The sequence below is a fragment of the Onychostruthus taczanowskii genome, unplaced genomic scaffold (genome assembly GCF_017590055.1).
Source record: "Onychostruthus taczanowskii isolate IOZ18803 unplaced genomic scaffold, ASM1759005v1 scaffold14, whole genome shotgun sequence".
NCBI lineage: Eukaryota > Metazoa > Chordata > Aves > Passeriformes > Passeridae > Onychostruthus > Onychostruthus taczanowskii.
The window spans coordinates 2,637,121-2,651,216 of NW_024498573.1; the positions used below are offsets into that span (position 1 = coordinate 2,637,121).

Sequence of the window (14,096 nt, forward strand, 5' to 3'; positions counted from 1 at the left end):
TGAAGTAGCGTATAAACCAGATCTGTAGTAGCCAGACTTTTTGATGCTTGCCCTTGGACTACTTAGGCTGCACGTACGGAAGAAATTCTTTGCTGTGAGGGCGGTGAGGCCCTGGCACAGGCTGCCCAGAGAAGCTGCGGCTGCCCCACGCCTGGAAGCGTCCAAGGCCGTGTTGGACGGGGCTCGGAGCAGCCTGGGACAGTGGAAGGTGTCCCTGCCATGGCAGGGGGTGCAATGAGAAGCTCTTTAGCGTCGCTGCCGAGCGCGGCCGCTGTCTGTGACACCGGGCTCCGACAGTGACAGGTGACGCCCTGCCCTGCACAAACATGGCGGGCGCCGCGCTCCTCACTCCAAGATGGCGGCGCCGCCGGCATCCGCCTGACCTCCCGCCCACACCTAAGATGGCGGCGGCGCCGCGGGCGGTGCGCGCCCAGCCCCGGGGTGGCCGCCCCGGCCGGGGAGTCCCTGCCCGCACCAAAGATGGCGGCACGGGCTGGGCAGCGGCCGCGCGGGGACCAGCGAGGCACCGGCTGCGGCGGCCGCCGGGGGGGTGGGGGGCGGGGAAGGCGGCAGAAAAAACACACGGAAAAAGACGCAAAACGAGGCGGCGGCAGCGGGGGGCTGCGCGCCGGGGACACGTCGCCGGCTACCGAAAGCTGTCGATCGCCTCGTCCTTCCAGCTCCCCGCAGCATCGAGCCCGCGGAGAACCCCCCGGTGCGGCCGGTACATGAGGGGCACGGCCCGGCCGCAGCCCAGCCGAGCCGCCGCAGGGCAGGGAGCGCCCCGAGCCGCCGCCGCCGGAGCCCCGAGCGCTGCGCCCCGAGACAGAGCCTGCCCCGACCCCGCCGGGCGACCCGGGAGAGCCGCTTAAACACCTTCCATGGGGGAGAGAGGAGCCCGGCCGGCCGCGCCTTCCCCTCCCTGCCGGAGGCTGCTGCGCTGCTGAGGTAAAACCCCTCCTGCCTTGCCCGGCTCGAGCGAGGGCGGGGGACGCGCGGGGCACCCTCAGCCCGGCCCCGCTGGATGCCGAGTGCCTGAGGAGGGAGCGCGTTCCGGGGGCTCGCTGGGCTGCGGGAGCCGCGATTCCCGGGGAAGGAGGCGAGCCCCGCACCACAAAACACCCTCCCGGCAGCAGAGAGCGAGAAAAAACCTCCTTCCCCTTCCTCCTGCACAACTCGCTGTCCCCTCCCTTCCCTTTCCCGAACGGTGAACGCTGATTTCTGAGATGAAAACGTTCCTCCTCGGACAGTCAGGACTCATATGAAGGACACGCAAATATTGGATCATAAATAAGAAGCGAGTCTGGCGAGCTCAGAAACCCAGCCCAGAAGGAGCAGCATCAAGAATCCACCCTTCTCCTGCACAACTCACTCCCCACCCAACACACAGAGAATACTGATTTCCTGAGATAAGATCTTACCCCTTTAAACAACCACACACGCACACACACGGTGTATATTATTGCTAAATATAATAGGTTAAACCCAGCAGCACGGGATAAAGCCTCTTCTGCAACTCACTCCCCCATTTCACTCTTCTGAATGCTGAGATCCTGAGGTAAATTTTTCCCTTGTCCACAGCAAAGACTCTTTTTGAACAGGACACAAATATATATTAGATTATAGAGATGTATTAAATTATTCCAGATTTAAATCTATTTTTTGCTGCCAAGGGGTTGAGGGACCAGACGTCATTGTATTTTTTTTTTCTTCCCTCTTAACTCATTTATGGGCGAGTCAAGGCTGCTGAGGAGGAAAAAAACAGGATAGTTAGAATCTCTTTATCCTTATTTCCCAGAAGCTTATTCTCTCATTGCTGTGCATTTCCTTTAGAAAAAAAGGAAACCTCTTATTTTGTGAACCAAAGATTTATTTTTCCCTTCCTCCTGGCCAAAGGAAGGAAACGGATACAAATTGACACATTGAAATAGTTGAAGAGATCTATCTTTTGCAAAAAGAAAAAAAAAAAAAGCAAACATCTTTATCCAAATCTGAAATAAATAGCGTGGAGGGAGACACTGGAATATCTAGCGAAAACCAGGATACTTGCTAATCTTGCCTCACAAGAGGACAAGCTAAACACTAAACATCAACTTGTTCTTACAGGGAGGATTCAAACCCTAAATATAATAAATGGGGGATTACGGGTTTGGAGTGTTAGTGCAAAACAACACGGGAAATAAGTCAGCTTTTCCAGTCAGATTTCATCCACATCTGCAGCCTCCACACCATCATCAAAATGCAACCCCCAGCCCTGCTGCTTTTATAAATAATAACACAGCTGCCAATGGCAGTAGTGCTGGGTCAGCTTGGCTCTTTCCTGCTCCAGCTGCCCATAATATTCAGGATGAGATTCTGGGGTCAGAAAAATCTAAAACTCAGCAACAGGAAAAGCAAGAGTCCCTAGAAAAACAGCAGCTTTCCCCTGGTCAAAGTCAGGAAGCAGGCATGCTCTCTGAACCCGAGAAAGCTAAAACTGAAGAAAACCAGGGCGATAATTCTTCAGAGAATGGCAATGGAAAGGAGAAAATAAGAATAGAATCGCCGGTTTTAACAGGATTTGATTACCAAGAGGCTTCGGGGCTCGGTACTTCGACACAGCCCTTGACATCCACCGCATCTTCTCTGACTGGTTTTAGTAACTGGTCTGCAGCTATTGCTCCTTCTTCTTCTACAATAATCAATGAAGATGCAAGTTTTTTCCACCAGGGAGGGGTCCCTACTGCCTCAGCTAATAATGGTGCTCTGCTGTTTCAGAATTTCCCACATCACGTCAGCCCTGGCTTTGGTGGTAGCTTTTCCCCCCAGATCGGACCCCTCTCTCAGCACCACCCTCATCACCCCCATTTCCAGCATCATCACAATCAGCATCAGCAACAGAGGAGGTCTCCTGCAAGTCCTCACCCACCTCCATTCACACACAGAAATGCTGCTTTTAATCAGTTGCCTCATTTGGCCAATAATCTTAACAAGCCACCTTCTCCGTGGAGCAGCTACCAAAGCCCATCGCCCACCCCGTCCTCCTGGAGCCCCGGCGGCGGCGGATACGGCGGCTGGGGAGGGTCCCAGGGCCGAGACCACCGCCGGGGACTGAACGGAGGGATCACCCCCTTGAACTCCATCTCGCCCTTAAAGAAGAATTTTGCAAGTAATCATATCCAGCTGCAGAAGTATGCACGACCCAGCTCGGCCTTCGCTCCCAAATCCTGGATGGATGACAGCTTGAACAGAGCTGACAACATTTTTCCTTTTCAGGTGAGCGCACTCTGTTGTATCCATAAGAAAAAAAATACCAAAAAACCAAACCTCCCCAAAGAGCATTAAAATGCCCTGGTTGTGGCATTTCTGTGCAACTGAAAAAAACCATATGGCTAACTCAAAATGTCATAGTGGGAATGATCCTCCAAGTTGTGATTCATGGGGTTTTTTTTAACAGTGATGGTCATAAATATCTATTGCACACCAGCCATCTGTATTGGCCCTTTTACTTCAGCTTAATACTTACACACAGACAGAAATAACCAATGGAGAAATTCACTGACAAGTATTTCAACAAAGAAAAAGGGAAAAAAAAAAGTGCCTGGTGGAGTATGAGAGATCTGAGGCCTCTGAAAGCATTCAGCAATGTACCACATCTGAGAAAAAGTATGGCATGATTTTATTTGGTTTTACAGTATCACGTGGGCTTGCAGTGCAACATAATTTTTGTAGCATTTTTGGGGGAAACTCTGCTCTTTACAAATAATGGTAATCAGTGCAGTTTGCTCTCCTCAGGAATGGCAGCAAATTTTGGTTACAGGCCATTAAATCAGCACTAAAAATAGATGTGGATGAGATCAGTTGGTGGTCTCCTATATTTTGCTGTGGCCTTCTCCTGGCAGGAGGCAGGTTGTCTGGCAGCTCAGCCTCTCCTTCTGGGCTGACTTGTTATGAATTTGAAAAGAACTGTATAATGTTGAACCTAATTTGCAGTAGGAATTAAACCAGAAGTCCCCTTCTTTTCATCTGACCACCAGTTAAACCCAGCTTTTATGTGTGTGTGCGCCTTTTGTAAACTCCTTTAGGGTGAATTAAAAGACCCAAGAGTTCTTTTACGTTTCCAGGGTTGTTTTTCAAGCCCTTCAAATGAGGGCAAAAGTAAAATTCTCAACGTGATTGCAGTATTTCTTGCCATGCTGCAAGAACTGGGGTGACCTACTTTAAATACAGTTTCAAAGATACAAACTGTGCAATGTGTCTCATGATGTAAAAAAACAGAAATACATTTCACAGTGACTTTGTGGATGTGGGGCTAGTTGGGTTCTTTGCAGACTGCAGGTTTTTGGTGGTGTGCAGGCCCTGCTGACAGCACAGCAGCTGCTGGCAATAACTTTCCTTCAGAGCCTTTTTTTTTTCTACTGCAGTGCTACTGACTGGTTCACTGTCAGGTAGAGCCCTTCCAAATTTAGAAAGCAGAGTAATAATCGATTTTAATGTCAGGATTTATAATGAATATAATGAAGCTGTGTCCAGCATACCCAATTTATCCAGTGAAACCATTAGAAAAAGGGACCCAGCTGGAGCTGGTCTTTTTTCAGCCTCACTGCAGCGAGCCTTGGCTCACGGTTTGATTCACTCTGTACCCTGACACGTAGCTGATGTTGAGAGTGACAGAATGAGATCAAGTGTGTCCTTGCTGCTGTGTGTAAGCCCCAAATATATACACAGGCAGAGCAATGTGCTTGGATTGGCATCAAGGAAATTGCAGGAAACTGGCAAAGTCAACCTTGACTTCTGGATGGTGTTCCAGACGCAGAACAGCAGACACACGTAGTTTGATCATGGTAAAGAAATCATTTTGGTGTATTATGTTGGTGTCTGTTTACATAAACACTCTGATGGAGCTGTACATGTCAAGACCAAGTCTGACACTCCTTCATGCCAAGAAAAGGAAAGTGTGGAGGGAAGTGCTCTCCAGCCTGTTACCATCACTTCTGTGAAAGGAAAAGGGCAGGGCAGCAGAGCAGGACTTCAGCACTGCAGCCCTAGAGAGATGCTGATTAATTTTGAAGCCATCTTGGACAACTTTTTTTTTCTTTTGTAGAAAATCTTTAGCTCTTTTGGTCACTTCAGCTGAGAGTTGAAAGCTCAGTGAATTTTTGAATCACTGGAAACAAATGATGTAAAGTTTGACCTTTGATGTCTTTTTATTTTTTTTCTTGACTGTACTGATTCTATTCCTGTCTCAAAGCAGAAATTTGCTTATTACATATTTGTGTTCATGCATCTCTCTCTGTCTTTCTCTCTGCCCCTGAAGTATCCTTGCTGATGCAATCATGTATTGGACAAGGCTATTTTGTTACTGGAATCTTCTTAGATTCCTGTTTAGGAAATAATTGAAAGCTGTCTTTGCTGCAGCAACATAATGGAGTAATTTGATACAACAATCCCTTTCATTTAATATTTATGTTTTGCTGCTTAAATCATTAACAAGTGGTGCTGCAATCTAGTGAAAATGAGTTTCTTTAGAAGGCAAAATGTAAACCAGCAATTGCAAATATTTGGGGATCGCTTTCTTTTTTCTTTTCCTCAGAGGTTGTGTCTGTTCCAGAGCCTGGTGACACACAGGATTCTGGCTGTGCTTTGATGGAAATCTTGGGGTGACCAGGCCTAAGAGCTCTTTTCCTCTTTGGAGAGGATGGTGTCACAGAATTTCTCTTTAAGCCACTGACGTGAACTCCTGCTCCCTTCAAACATCCCTGCCCAAGGGATGAAATGGGTGCTCCAAATGGTGCAGATGAAAGGAAAATACTGTGGTGATCAGTTTGATAACCTTGCAATTTGATGATGCCTTGCCTTGGCACTGAGAGCTGCATGCAAACCCTGTGCTCTCTGCTCTAAGTGTTTTCCATTTGGAATCCTGTCTCCTGCAATTCCCAAGCGACAGTGTCTGTAGGAACCTCTTGCAGGGAAGGTCAGAGAAGATTTAACCAGATCTGTTAATGAAATTAAGTTTTGATGTTGTGCTTTAGCCACTGGGCAGGCTCCCCCCTTCAAAGATCTTTTGAAAAGAGAAAAGCCATTGTTCTTTGTGTGTTCGTTTGAAAAGGAAATGGTCTCCAAATGAAAAAATGGTTCCTGAATTCAAATTAAAAAGCAAAAAAAACGGAGTCTTTCGGCTTTCACAGCCTTCCATGAGAATTAATATATGAAAATGCTTTGACTGTGACTGTGGCACCTTACCAAGTTAGTGATTTTTCAGAATAATTCCTTGTCCTTTTCTCCCAGCAGCACTGACAAACTTGGTGCTCAGTAATTGCGTTTCAGGCAGCGCTGCCTTCAGGATTGTTTTGGCTTTCCTTTGGCTGTGTACTTGCACTTCCTCATGAGTGGAACATCCTGCCTGTTATGCAATGCATAAATCTTGCTTTGATAGGCATTTCCAGCTTTCCAGATCTCATCTTCAGTGCGTGATGATGTTTTTTAAATGGCTCTCTGAAGGCACAAGCAAGTGAAGCAATAGCCCTCAGCTTTCTGTAAAAATGCTTAAAAAGAATTTGTGTTTCTTCCCGGAATCAGGCTCGAAAATAACTGCCCATTTCAAAGAATTTTGTACATGAGAGCGGTTCATTGTATCCACTTGTTCAAAATGTTTTTTCCTTTCTTCCCCAGTGGCTGGTTTCCAGGTATATAACCCCTTCCAAATCCAGCCAGGGCCTGTGCCAGGGAGACTTGCTCTTCCCCCAGGCAGATATGGAATGTTTGAGAAAACACATTGGTGATTACAAAACGTGTTTGAATTCCGACCTCTACGTCAGCATTTGTTTGCCCATAGAAATGGCCTGATTTAATAAGTGCATTAAACAAATTCACAGGGAGCTGGAATTAAAAAAAAAATAGCCTCTTGAATGAGTTTGCCAAAGTTTCCTCTTGAAGGGGTCTTGCAAATAAATTTCTTTACTGTTCCTCCTTGTTTTAATATTTGGGTTTGGGGAACCTTTTCATAACTCACGATGGCTGGCTGCACAAAAAGAGCTTATTTGTTTTGCAAAATTCAATTTTTTTTATTCTAGCAACAGCAATTATTCCCAATAATTTCAAGGTATCATTTGAAAACAGACCAAATCCTTGAAGCTGGGTTTTTAAACCCGTTCCCCCATTTTTCTGTAACTCCATCAGCTGTGCAGTAATTAGTGTTTTGTGTGCTGTTCCCCACAGCTACTGATCTGTGGGATTAGCAGCACTCTAATGTGGTATGACATGCACAAGTTAAGTGCTGTGGAAGTTAACACTGTTCTTGTTTGATAAACTTACTACTGACGTTCATACTTGGGCTTTGGCCCTCCTGTGTGTTTTTGACCTCAGGGTTTCTGTTTAAAGAGAGCTTTTGTTAAGAAGCTATTTGAATTATGTTTGTCTTTTTCCTAAGATTAAAAGGACTACTCTTGTTAAGCATTTTGCTTTGAAAGTTGCAGCCCAGCAAAGAGTGAGAATGCAAGATACTGTGGAAGATGCATGATAAACTTAATGTGCAGCTGAAATAGAATCATACGTGTTAACAAACATTTCCAGTAAAGGTTTGTCATTTCTAACACTTAAAAAGTTCAAGTTGGACTAACTTTGTGTTTTGTGCCACTTCATTTTTCCAGCTCTTTCTTATTGTTCCCTGGTGAAGCTATAAAAGATGATCTGGGCAGAATGCAGCAACATCCTTTCAGGAAAAACCTGTTTATTCAAAGCCTTTAATTCACTGAATACTGGACTGGGAGCTGGGATACAGCATTTGCAGGGTGCTGGAAAGGAGGAGAAGCTTCAGAAGCAAAATCCTCTCCAAATTTGTGTTGCAGTTGAAAGAGAAATGTGGAACTTGTGTTTGTGATGGTAAATGTGGTGACACTGGCCCTCCTGTGCCTGAGACACGTGGCTTTGGAGTTGTGGGAAATGGGAACAGGGTTCAGAAAGTTTCAGGCTTCTCCTGCTGTAATTAAGGTGCAAATGTAGCTGTGAGGTTTTTGATTTGCACAAACGTTCTGGCTGGACAGAGATGTAAATGTCTAAAACAAGCCCCACTTTTACAACTACACCTACTCCATAAATGCTGATCAATAAATTGCTTAATGCAATGACATCTTTTGCATTATTATTGATGCCTTGGACTTCAGATCAACCTTCAACCTTATTTTAAGAGATCAGGTCCAGCCTTAGCTACCAGGAACTGTTCATACCTTGATTTTTTGGTGCAATTTGGGATTTACCACTGGGAGGCCCATCCTGGGAAGTGCTCTCAGGTTCTGGCATCTGAATTATTCAGGTGATGGTAATGCTGTGGGTGCAGACTAAATATAGTGACTCTAAAGTAATTTATATTATATAACATTTAATAGTTAAATTAAATGTGCATTTTTTCTGATGTGCAGGACAATGAATGTATGGGATTTGAAAATTCAAAGCATGATCTTCCTGCGCAGGAAAAATTCCCATGGAATTTCTTTTGCATGGGATCATGACCCAGTGTATATCATACATGTTATGCACCAAGTGACTTTCTTTTTAGGGATGAAATATAAATAGGGATGAAAAATAAAGTTGGAATAGGATTAGAATTGAACTGTTTTGTAGGCAGAGATGGCCAGGGTAGAGTTCACAATGGTTTGTTGGTTATTGTAGACATTTCCAGGCTCAGTAACTCATTTTTCACCAGATCTGCAGGCTGTCACCTCTTGTACATTGTGCAAACAGCTCTGCTTATTCCAAATTATGTTTCATGAATATCTTCTAAAATGTTGGCTGAAATTTTCAACATAGTCATGTATTAAGACTGCAGGTTGCTTTCTCTTTTTGCTTGTTTTGAGGCTTTAGTTTGTTCAATTTGTTTTATGTTTTGTTTATTTGGGTTTTCTTTTTTTAATTTTTTATTGTGGCCTCATGTTTACCTGATGTCTGTATGCTTCAGTTCTGTTTCCCAAGGGTAAAAGTGTGTAGCCTTTGAGCCCTCTGATAAAGCCACATTTTAGACACCCTACACAAACTTGTGTAAAGCCAAGTTCTTTTGGAACTCAGGTAAATAATATCAGGCTGTGGTTGCCACATTTTGTTACTGAATTGTGCATGCTCTGCTTTAGTCCAGGGTAGTCATTACCCCTGTATATTTTCTTTATAAATAAATAAGTGTACAGTAGCAATCCAGCTCCAAAGCACTGCAACTTTGTGAATTGCTTCATTAAAACCATCACCATATTGTTATTAATTCTCTCTACATGAAATATTTTAAAGAAAACTTCTTTTTTCCTAAGTTATGTATGGTTTATGTGCTTTGTAAGTAATATCTATCTGAGAAAAGCTCACATTTAGCTACTGGTTTGTGAGCAATATCTTGATTATTAGAGCTATTTTTGGATTAATTGTTAGAGCTATTAGATGGATTAGCTATTATTTAGATGGATTATTAGAGCTATTTTTGGATTAGAGCTTTTGGGATGAAATGCAGAGTTTCACATTTCCTCAGGGGTTTGGCCACTCCCACTAACCTTCACCAGCCTTTATTTTTAATTTAGGTGGATAATAAATGGATATATTTCAGATGTGGTTCTGGTAAAATGTCTTGCAAGATAAGACTGATGAAATCTGTGTTGATGTTTTCAAAGGAGTTTCACTATAAAAAGGACTTTAATTTGTATAAAAATTATCAAAACTACCAATGAGGACTTTCTCTACTAGTGTTGAACCTGTCAGCGCAAATAATAAACTAAATTAATGGATTTTTTTAAATAATAAACACTGTGCAGATCTGTCACCCAGCTGAGCTTGGCACCTTGGCTGGTCTTTATTTAGGCCTGAATCTTTTCTCTGGGTGGATGTACAGAATCTTCCTTATCCATCCCAAGTTTTAGCCATTCCTCCTATTTCTGGGAGGAAAATATCAGTTAATCTGTTGTATCTCGGGGCAGGGTTATGTTTTAAAGTGTTTGCAGTGTGATTTGCAGCTCATGGACCTCACCCTGGAAAAGGGACAGCTTGTGGTTCACTTGAAAAGGAAAATAAATTCCTCAGCACCAAAAGCTTCCATTGGAGAATGCACTTCCTTGTGAACCAATCAGTTCAATTCCACTTTTTCCCTTCAAATGTTTAAATTCTCTGTTCTCAATATTAAAAACGAGCATTGCAGCAAGCCCTTTGTTACTCCAGCTCAGGCCAACATAACACAGATATTTTAGAGAGAAGAGTTGCTTCAGGCTCAGGTGCTCAGCTCAATAAACTGGGAATTACTTGGCCTGGGTCACTTCCTTTGTGTCTCTCACAACTGAAATGTGAAGTGCCACAATTCCACAAAGATTTGGGATTACTGAGGTTCTGCACTTTGTGAAATTCGAGTTTTGTAGCTGTTCATGGGGCAGGCTTGAGGTTAACACAAGAATTCAGGAAGGAGAAGCTGCTGAGGGACATCAGGTTTGCAGTAAATGCTCCCACCTGTGTTTTAGGCTATTTTTGTCATTTTGTGAGGACTGTTGGAAATGCAGAGCTTGCCTTTTAATATCCATTCCTGAGTTACTCAACTGTTGGATCCTAATGGATCCAAAACCTTGTACTCACTCCTGCTAAGGGATTTTAATGTAACTAGAGTTTGAAATAGGTAAAAAATAGCAGTGTTCAAACCAAACCAATAAATTAAATCTGCTAGGACAGGCAGAAAACTGTAGGAAACCTATGAAAGAAAAGCACAAAATGTAAGGATTTGAATGCTCCTGATATTTTCTCTAAGGTGCTTCAATTATCTTGTAATAGAAATGACCACGGAAATCAATCCTGTGGGGAGACAGGGCAGTGCTGTGCTTTTTATAGCAAATTTGATATTTTACTAGAGTTTGAAATAGGTAAGAAATAGCAGTGTTCAAACCAATAAATTAAATCTGCTAGGACAGGCAGAAAACTGTAGGAAACCTATGAAAGAAAAGCACAAAATGTAAGGATTTGAATGCTCCTGATATTTTCTCTAAGGTGCTTCAATTATCTTGTAATAGAAATGACCACGGAAATCAATCCTGTGGGGAGACAGGGCAGTGCTGTGCTTTTTATAGCAAATTTGATATTTGCTAGACTTAATAAAGGAACCGGTTCCAAACTCTGGCCTTTTTAATGCTATTTGAGACACAGCACATCCGGGTTGGAATACGTGGCCTGTTCTGTCTCAGTAATAAACTGTTCTGAAGAGGGGAAAAATACCAGGAAATTCGATTGAAAAATGGTAGTTTTTAGTGATCAGAATGTAATTTACAACTTGGAAATGGATCAGGAGCTGGTGAGTTCCTGCTCTTACAATAGTTTGAGGTATTTAAAGTCCAGAATGAGGGATCAGTGAAATCAGGAATGGCCCTTGGAACACACAATCACTGCTGCACTGAAATAAAGCACTTTATAACTCACCACTGCCTTTAAAAATATTCCAAGCTGGAGCTGTGTGCTTTGGAGAAATTTCAGCTTCACAGCCAGTGTTAGGGACAAAAAACACACTCAGTGCTGGAATAACAGAGTTGTGGAGAACGAGTCAAGAGCAAAAATGTCCAAGATTTCTCTTTCTTGTTTGAACAGAGACTTCCCAATCCTTGAGCTCAGTTCAGAGGGGATTCCTTACAACAGGAATGAAATAAAATCTTTAAAGATGATGGTAGAGAGCTTCTTGGACAGAAAAAAAAATTAAAATCGGGGTGGATTAGTGTAATTCTGTCCAAGTCCAAATGTATAAATACACAGAAAGCATGGATATGTTAATAATATTGGGAATTAGAGTGATTTTTGCCTCCTTTTGGAACATGTTGCTACACCTTTTACTACACTTTTACCTTACTGTAAAGATTTCAGAAATCCCAAGAAATTTCAGTTATTCTGAATTTGCCAATTAAATTAAAGCAGTGCCAGGGTATTTTATGTTGTGTTTTGCTTCTATCACATCAGATTTCTGCTATGTGGAATTGATTGTTTGGTTGAGCAAGTCTGACCTGGGCATGTGTAAAATGCTGGCTTTGGTTAATAGGAAGGAGAAATAATTGGTGTTAGAATTAATTGGTGATTATTATAGATCAGATTCATATTTAATAATATTGTAATTTTTAATATTCCTCTATCCTTTAGTACATGGTTTTTGCTTAATCTTAATTGGTGATCAGATCAGATTCATATTTAATAATATTGTAATTTTTAATATTCCTCTATCCTTTAGTACATGGTTTTTGCTTAATGCTGCTGTGGTTATGTGGAAGAGAGTGGAAGTTTTTGTGTTTCAGGTGCTCGTGTTTAACACCGGCTCTGTTTGTGTTTGCTTGCAGGATCGCACGAGGACTTTTGACATGCACTCACTGGAGAACTCCCTAATTGACATAATGAGGGCTGAAAATGATTCACTGAAAGGTAAATTTAGACAGAGACTATTTCCTGCAGCAAATAACTGGGGAGAGGGGCTTACTGAAAAGAAGAGACTGCAGTTTTGGGTAGGAAAAGTGAATTTCCCTTGTGCACCTGATGGCTTTTTTTTGGCTGTGTGAATGAAGCTGTTTCAGCACAGGAGCACTGAGGGTGTCTGTGCTTGTCCAGAGCAGTGCAGAACACAAACACAGGCTGAGCTGTTGTGTTATTGGCCAGGGGTTTTGATCAACTTCAGCAATTCGTGCAGCTCAGCAAGAAGTAACTTTTTCCCTAATAGGGTTTTCTTGATGAAGTCATATTTTTTCTGTCTTGGGAAAGAATAAGGTTTATCCATGTCCTTTTGAGAAAAACAGAGTATTTTGTCTTTTTTTTTTACCTTTTTGGAACCATTGGGAAAGGAAAAGAGAGATTGAATTGGTTTGGGATTTATCTCTTTATCTTCCTTCTGCTTTTTTGGCAAAGGTAGTCGTGCTTTGGAAATACCTCAGCTTACAAAGTATTCAAAGTATTGTCTGCACATAATTTTGTCTGAATAAAAACTGCTTATGGTCAACAATTCAGAGCTGTAGTTTCATGTCCTGTAGGATGAGTAATCCATTGCAGTTCAGTGGTTACATGTATGAGTGGAGTAGTCAAATTCTCACACACACTTCTTATCTAACCACTCACTTTTGTTACCAGTCATGAGACCACTAAAAAAAAAAAAAAACAAACCTGCACTTGTGGTTTCTGCAAGTAAATTCCTTTTGATATCAAGGCTTGTGGTGGTAATCAAATCTGACTTGTTTTAATAGTGATTCTTGCTCAGAAGACCAACCTTTGATAAACTGGCAAGAACTTGTGTTTGTTGCCTTCTCTGTGGTCTGGAAATGCAACTCAAGTTTCCCATCCCCAGAGCTCTGCAGAAATTCAGTGTGGGGAGAAACACCACAAAATACTTCTCTGTTAAAATGACAGGGAGAGCCTGATGTGGATAAAAGTGATGCCAAATGAATTAAAACCCCAAAATACCTTCCCTCCTTATGCAGTGAGGACCAGGTTTTTATTAATGCCAAGTATTAACAGCTTTTATTTGGTTTATGTCCTGTCTGGCAACATCCTGTGTCCCCAGAATTGCATACAGAACCAAGAGTGAGGTGCTCTTCCTTGACTGAGCACCTGGGATTTGCCCCAAAACCTTCTATCCAGCTGCCAGGCACTCCCAAACCAGGTTACAGCTCTGAAATCTGGCCCAAGGTGATGTGGCCATGGGACAAATAAAATCTCCCTTTAAATCCGAATTTAACAATTCAGCTTCATATGTATTTATGGTCAGCTGCTAAGCAAGGGTACTTCTGAAAGTAGCTTGATGTTTAGTTTAACTGCTTTGAAAAGGTTCTTTGCAGTTGAAATATTTCTTTTTGAGTGCTTAGCATGTTTTAAGAGTGATGGAATAAGTATGTCAGCAAGGAATACAAATAGTTCTGACACACTTTAATTCCTGCTTTAGCCTGAGTGTTAATCCCCTCTACAAAAGTCATCTGTGGCTTCTCCAAATTCTGTGTGCCTTGTCTCACACTGATTGAGACACAGGGATGGCAGTCAGGTCCTGGGCTGGCAATTATTGCTTAGATTCCTGGTGAATTATTCTGTTTCCCAGTTAACAGTTATATAACTGTACAGAAAAAAGCCTCCAAGCCCAGATGAGACATTTAAGTGAC

At 42.7% G+C, this 14,096-nt stretch overlaps 1 protein-coding gene across 1 annotated transcript in view; it reads left to right on the forward strand.

The window, feature by feature from the left end:
* The first annotated feature begins 488 nt into the window (after positions 1 to 488).
* CPEB4 (cytoplasmic polyadenylation element binding protein 4) overlaps positions 489 to 14,096 on the forward strand; it is a 38,514-nt gene continuing 24,906 nt past the window's right edge. Inside the window, exons 1-2 of the mRNA XM_041397757.1 lie at positions 489 to 3,255; positions 12,300 to 12,381. Coding sequence (XP_041253691.1) covers positions 2,134 to 3,255; positions 12,300 to 12,381 — 1,204 coding nt within the window. The 5' untranslated portion in view covers positions 489 to 2,133. The remainder of the gene's footprint in view (positions 3,256 to 12,299; positions 12,382 to 14,096) is intronic.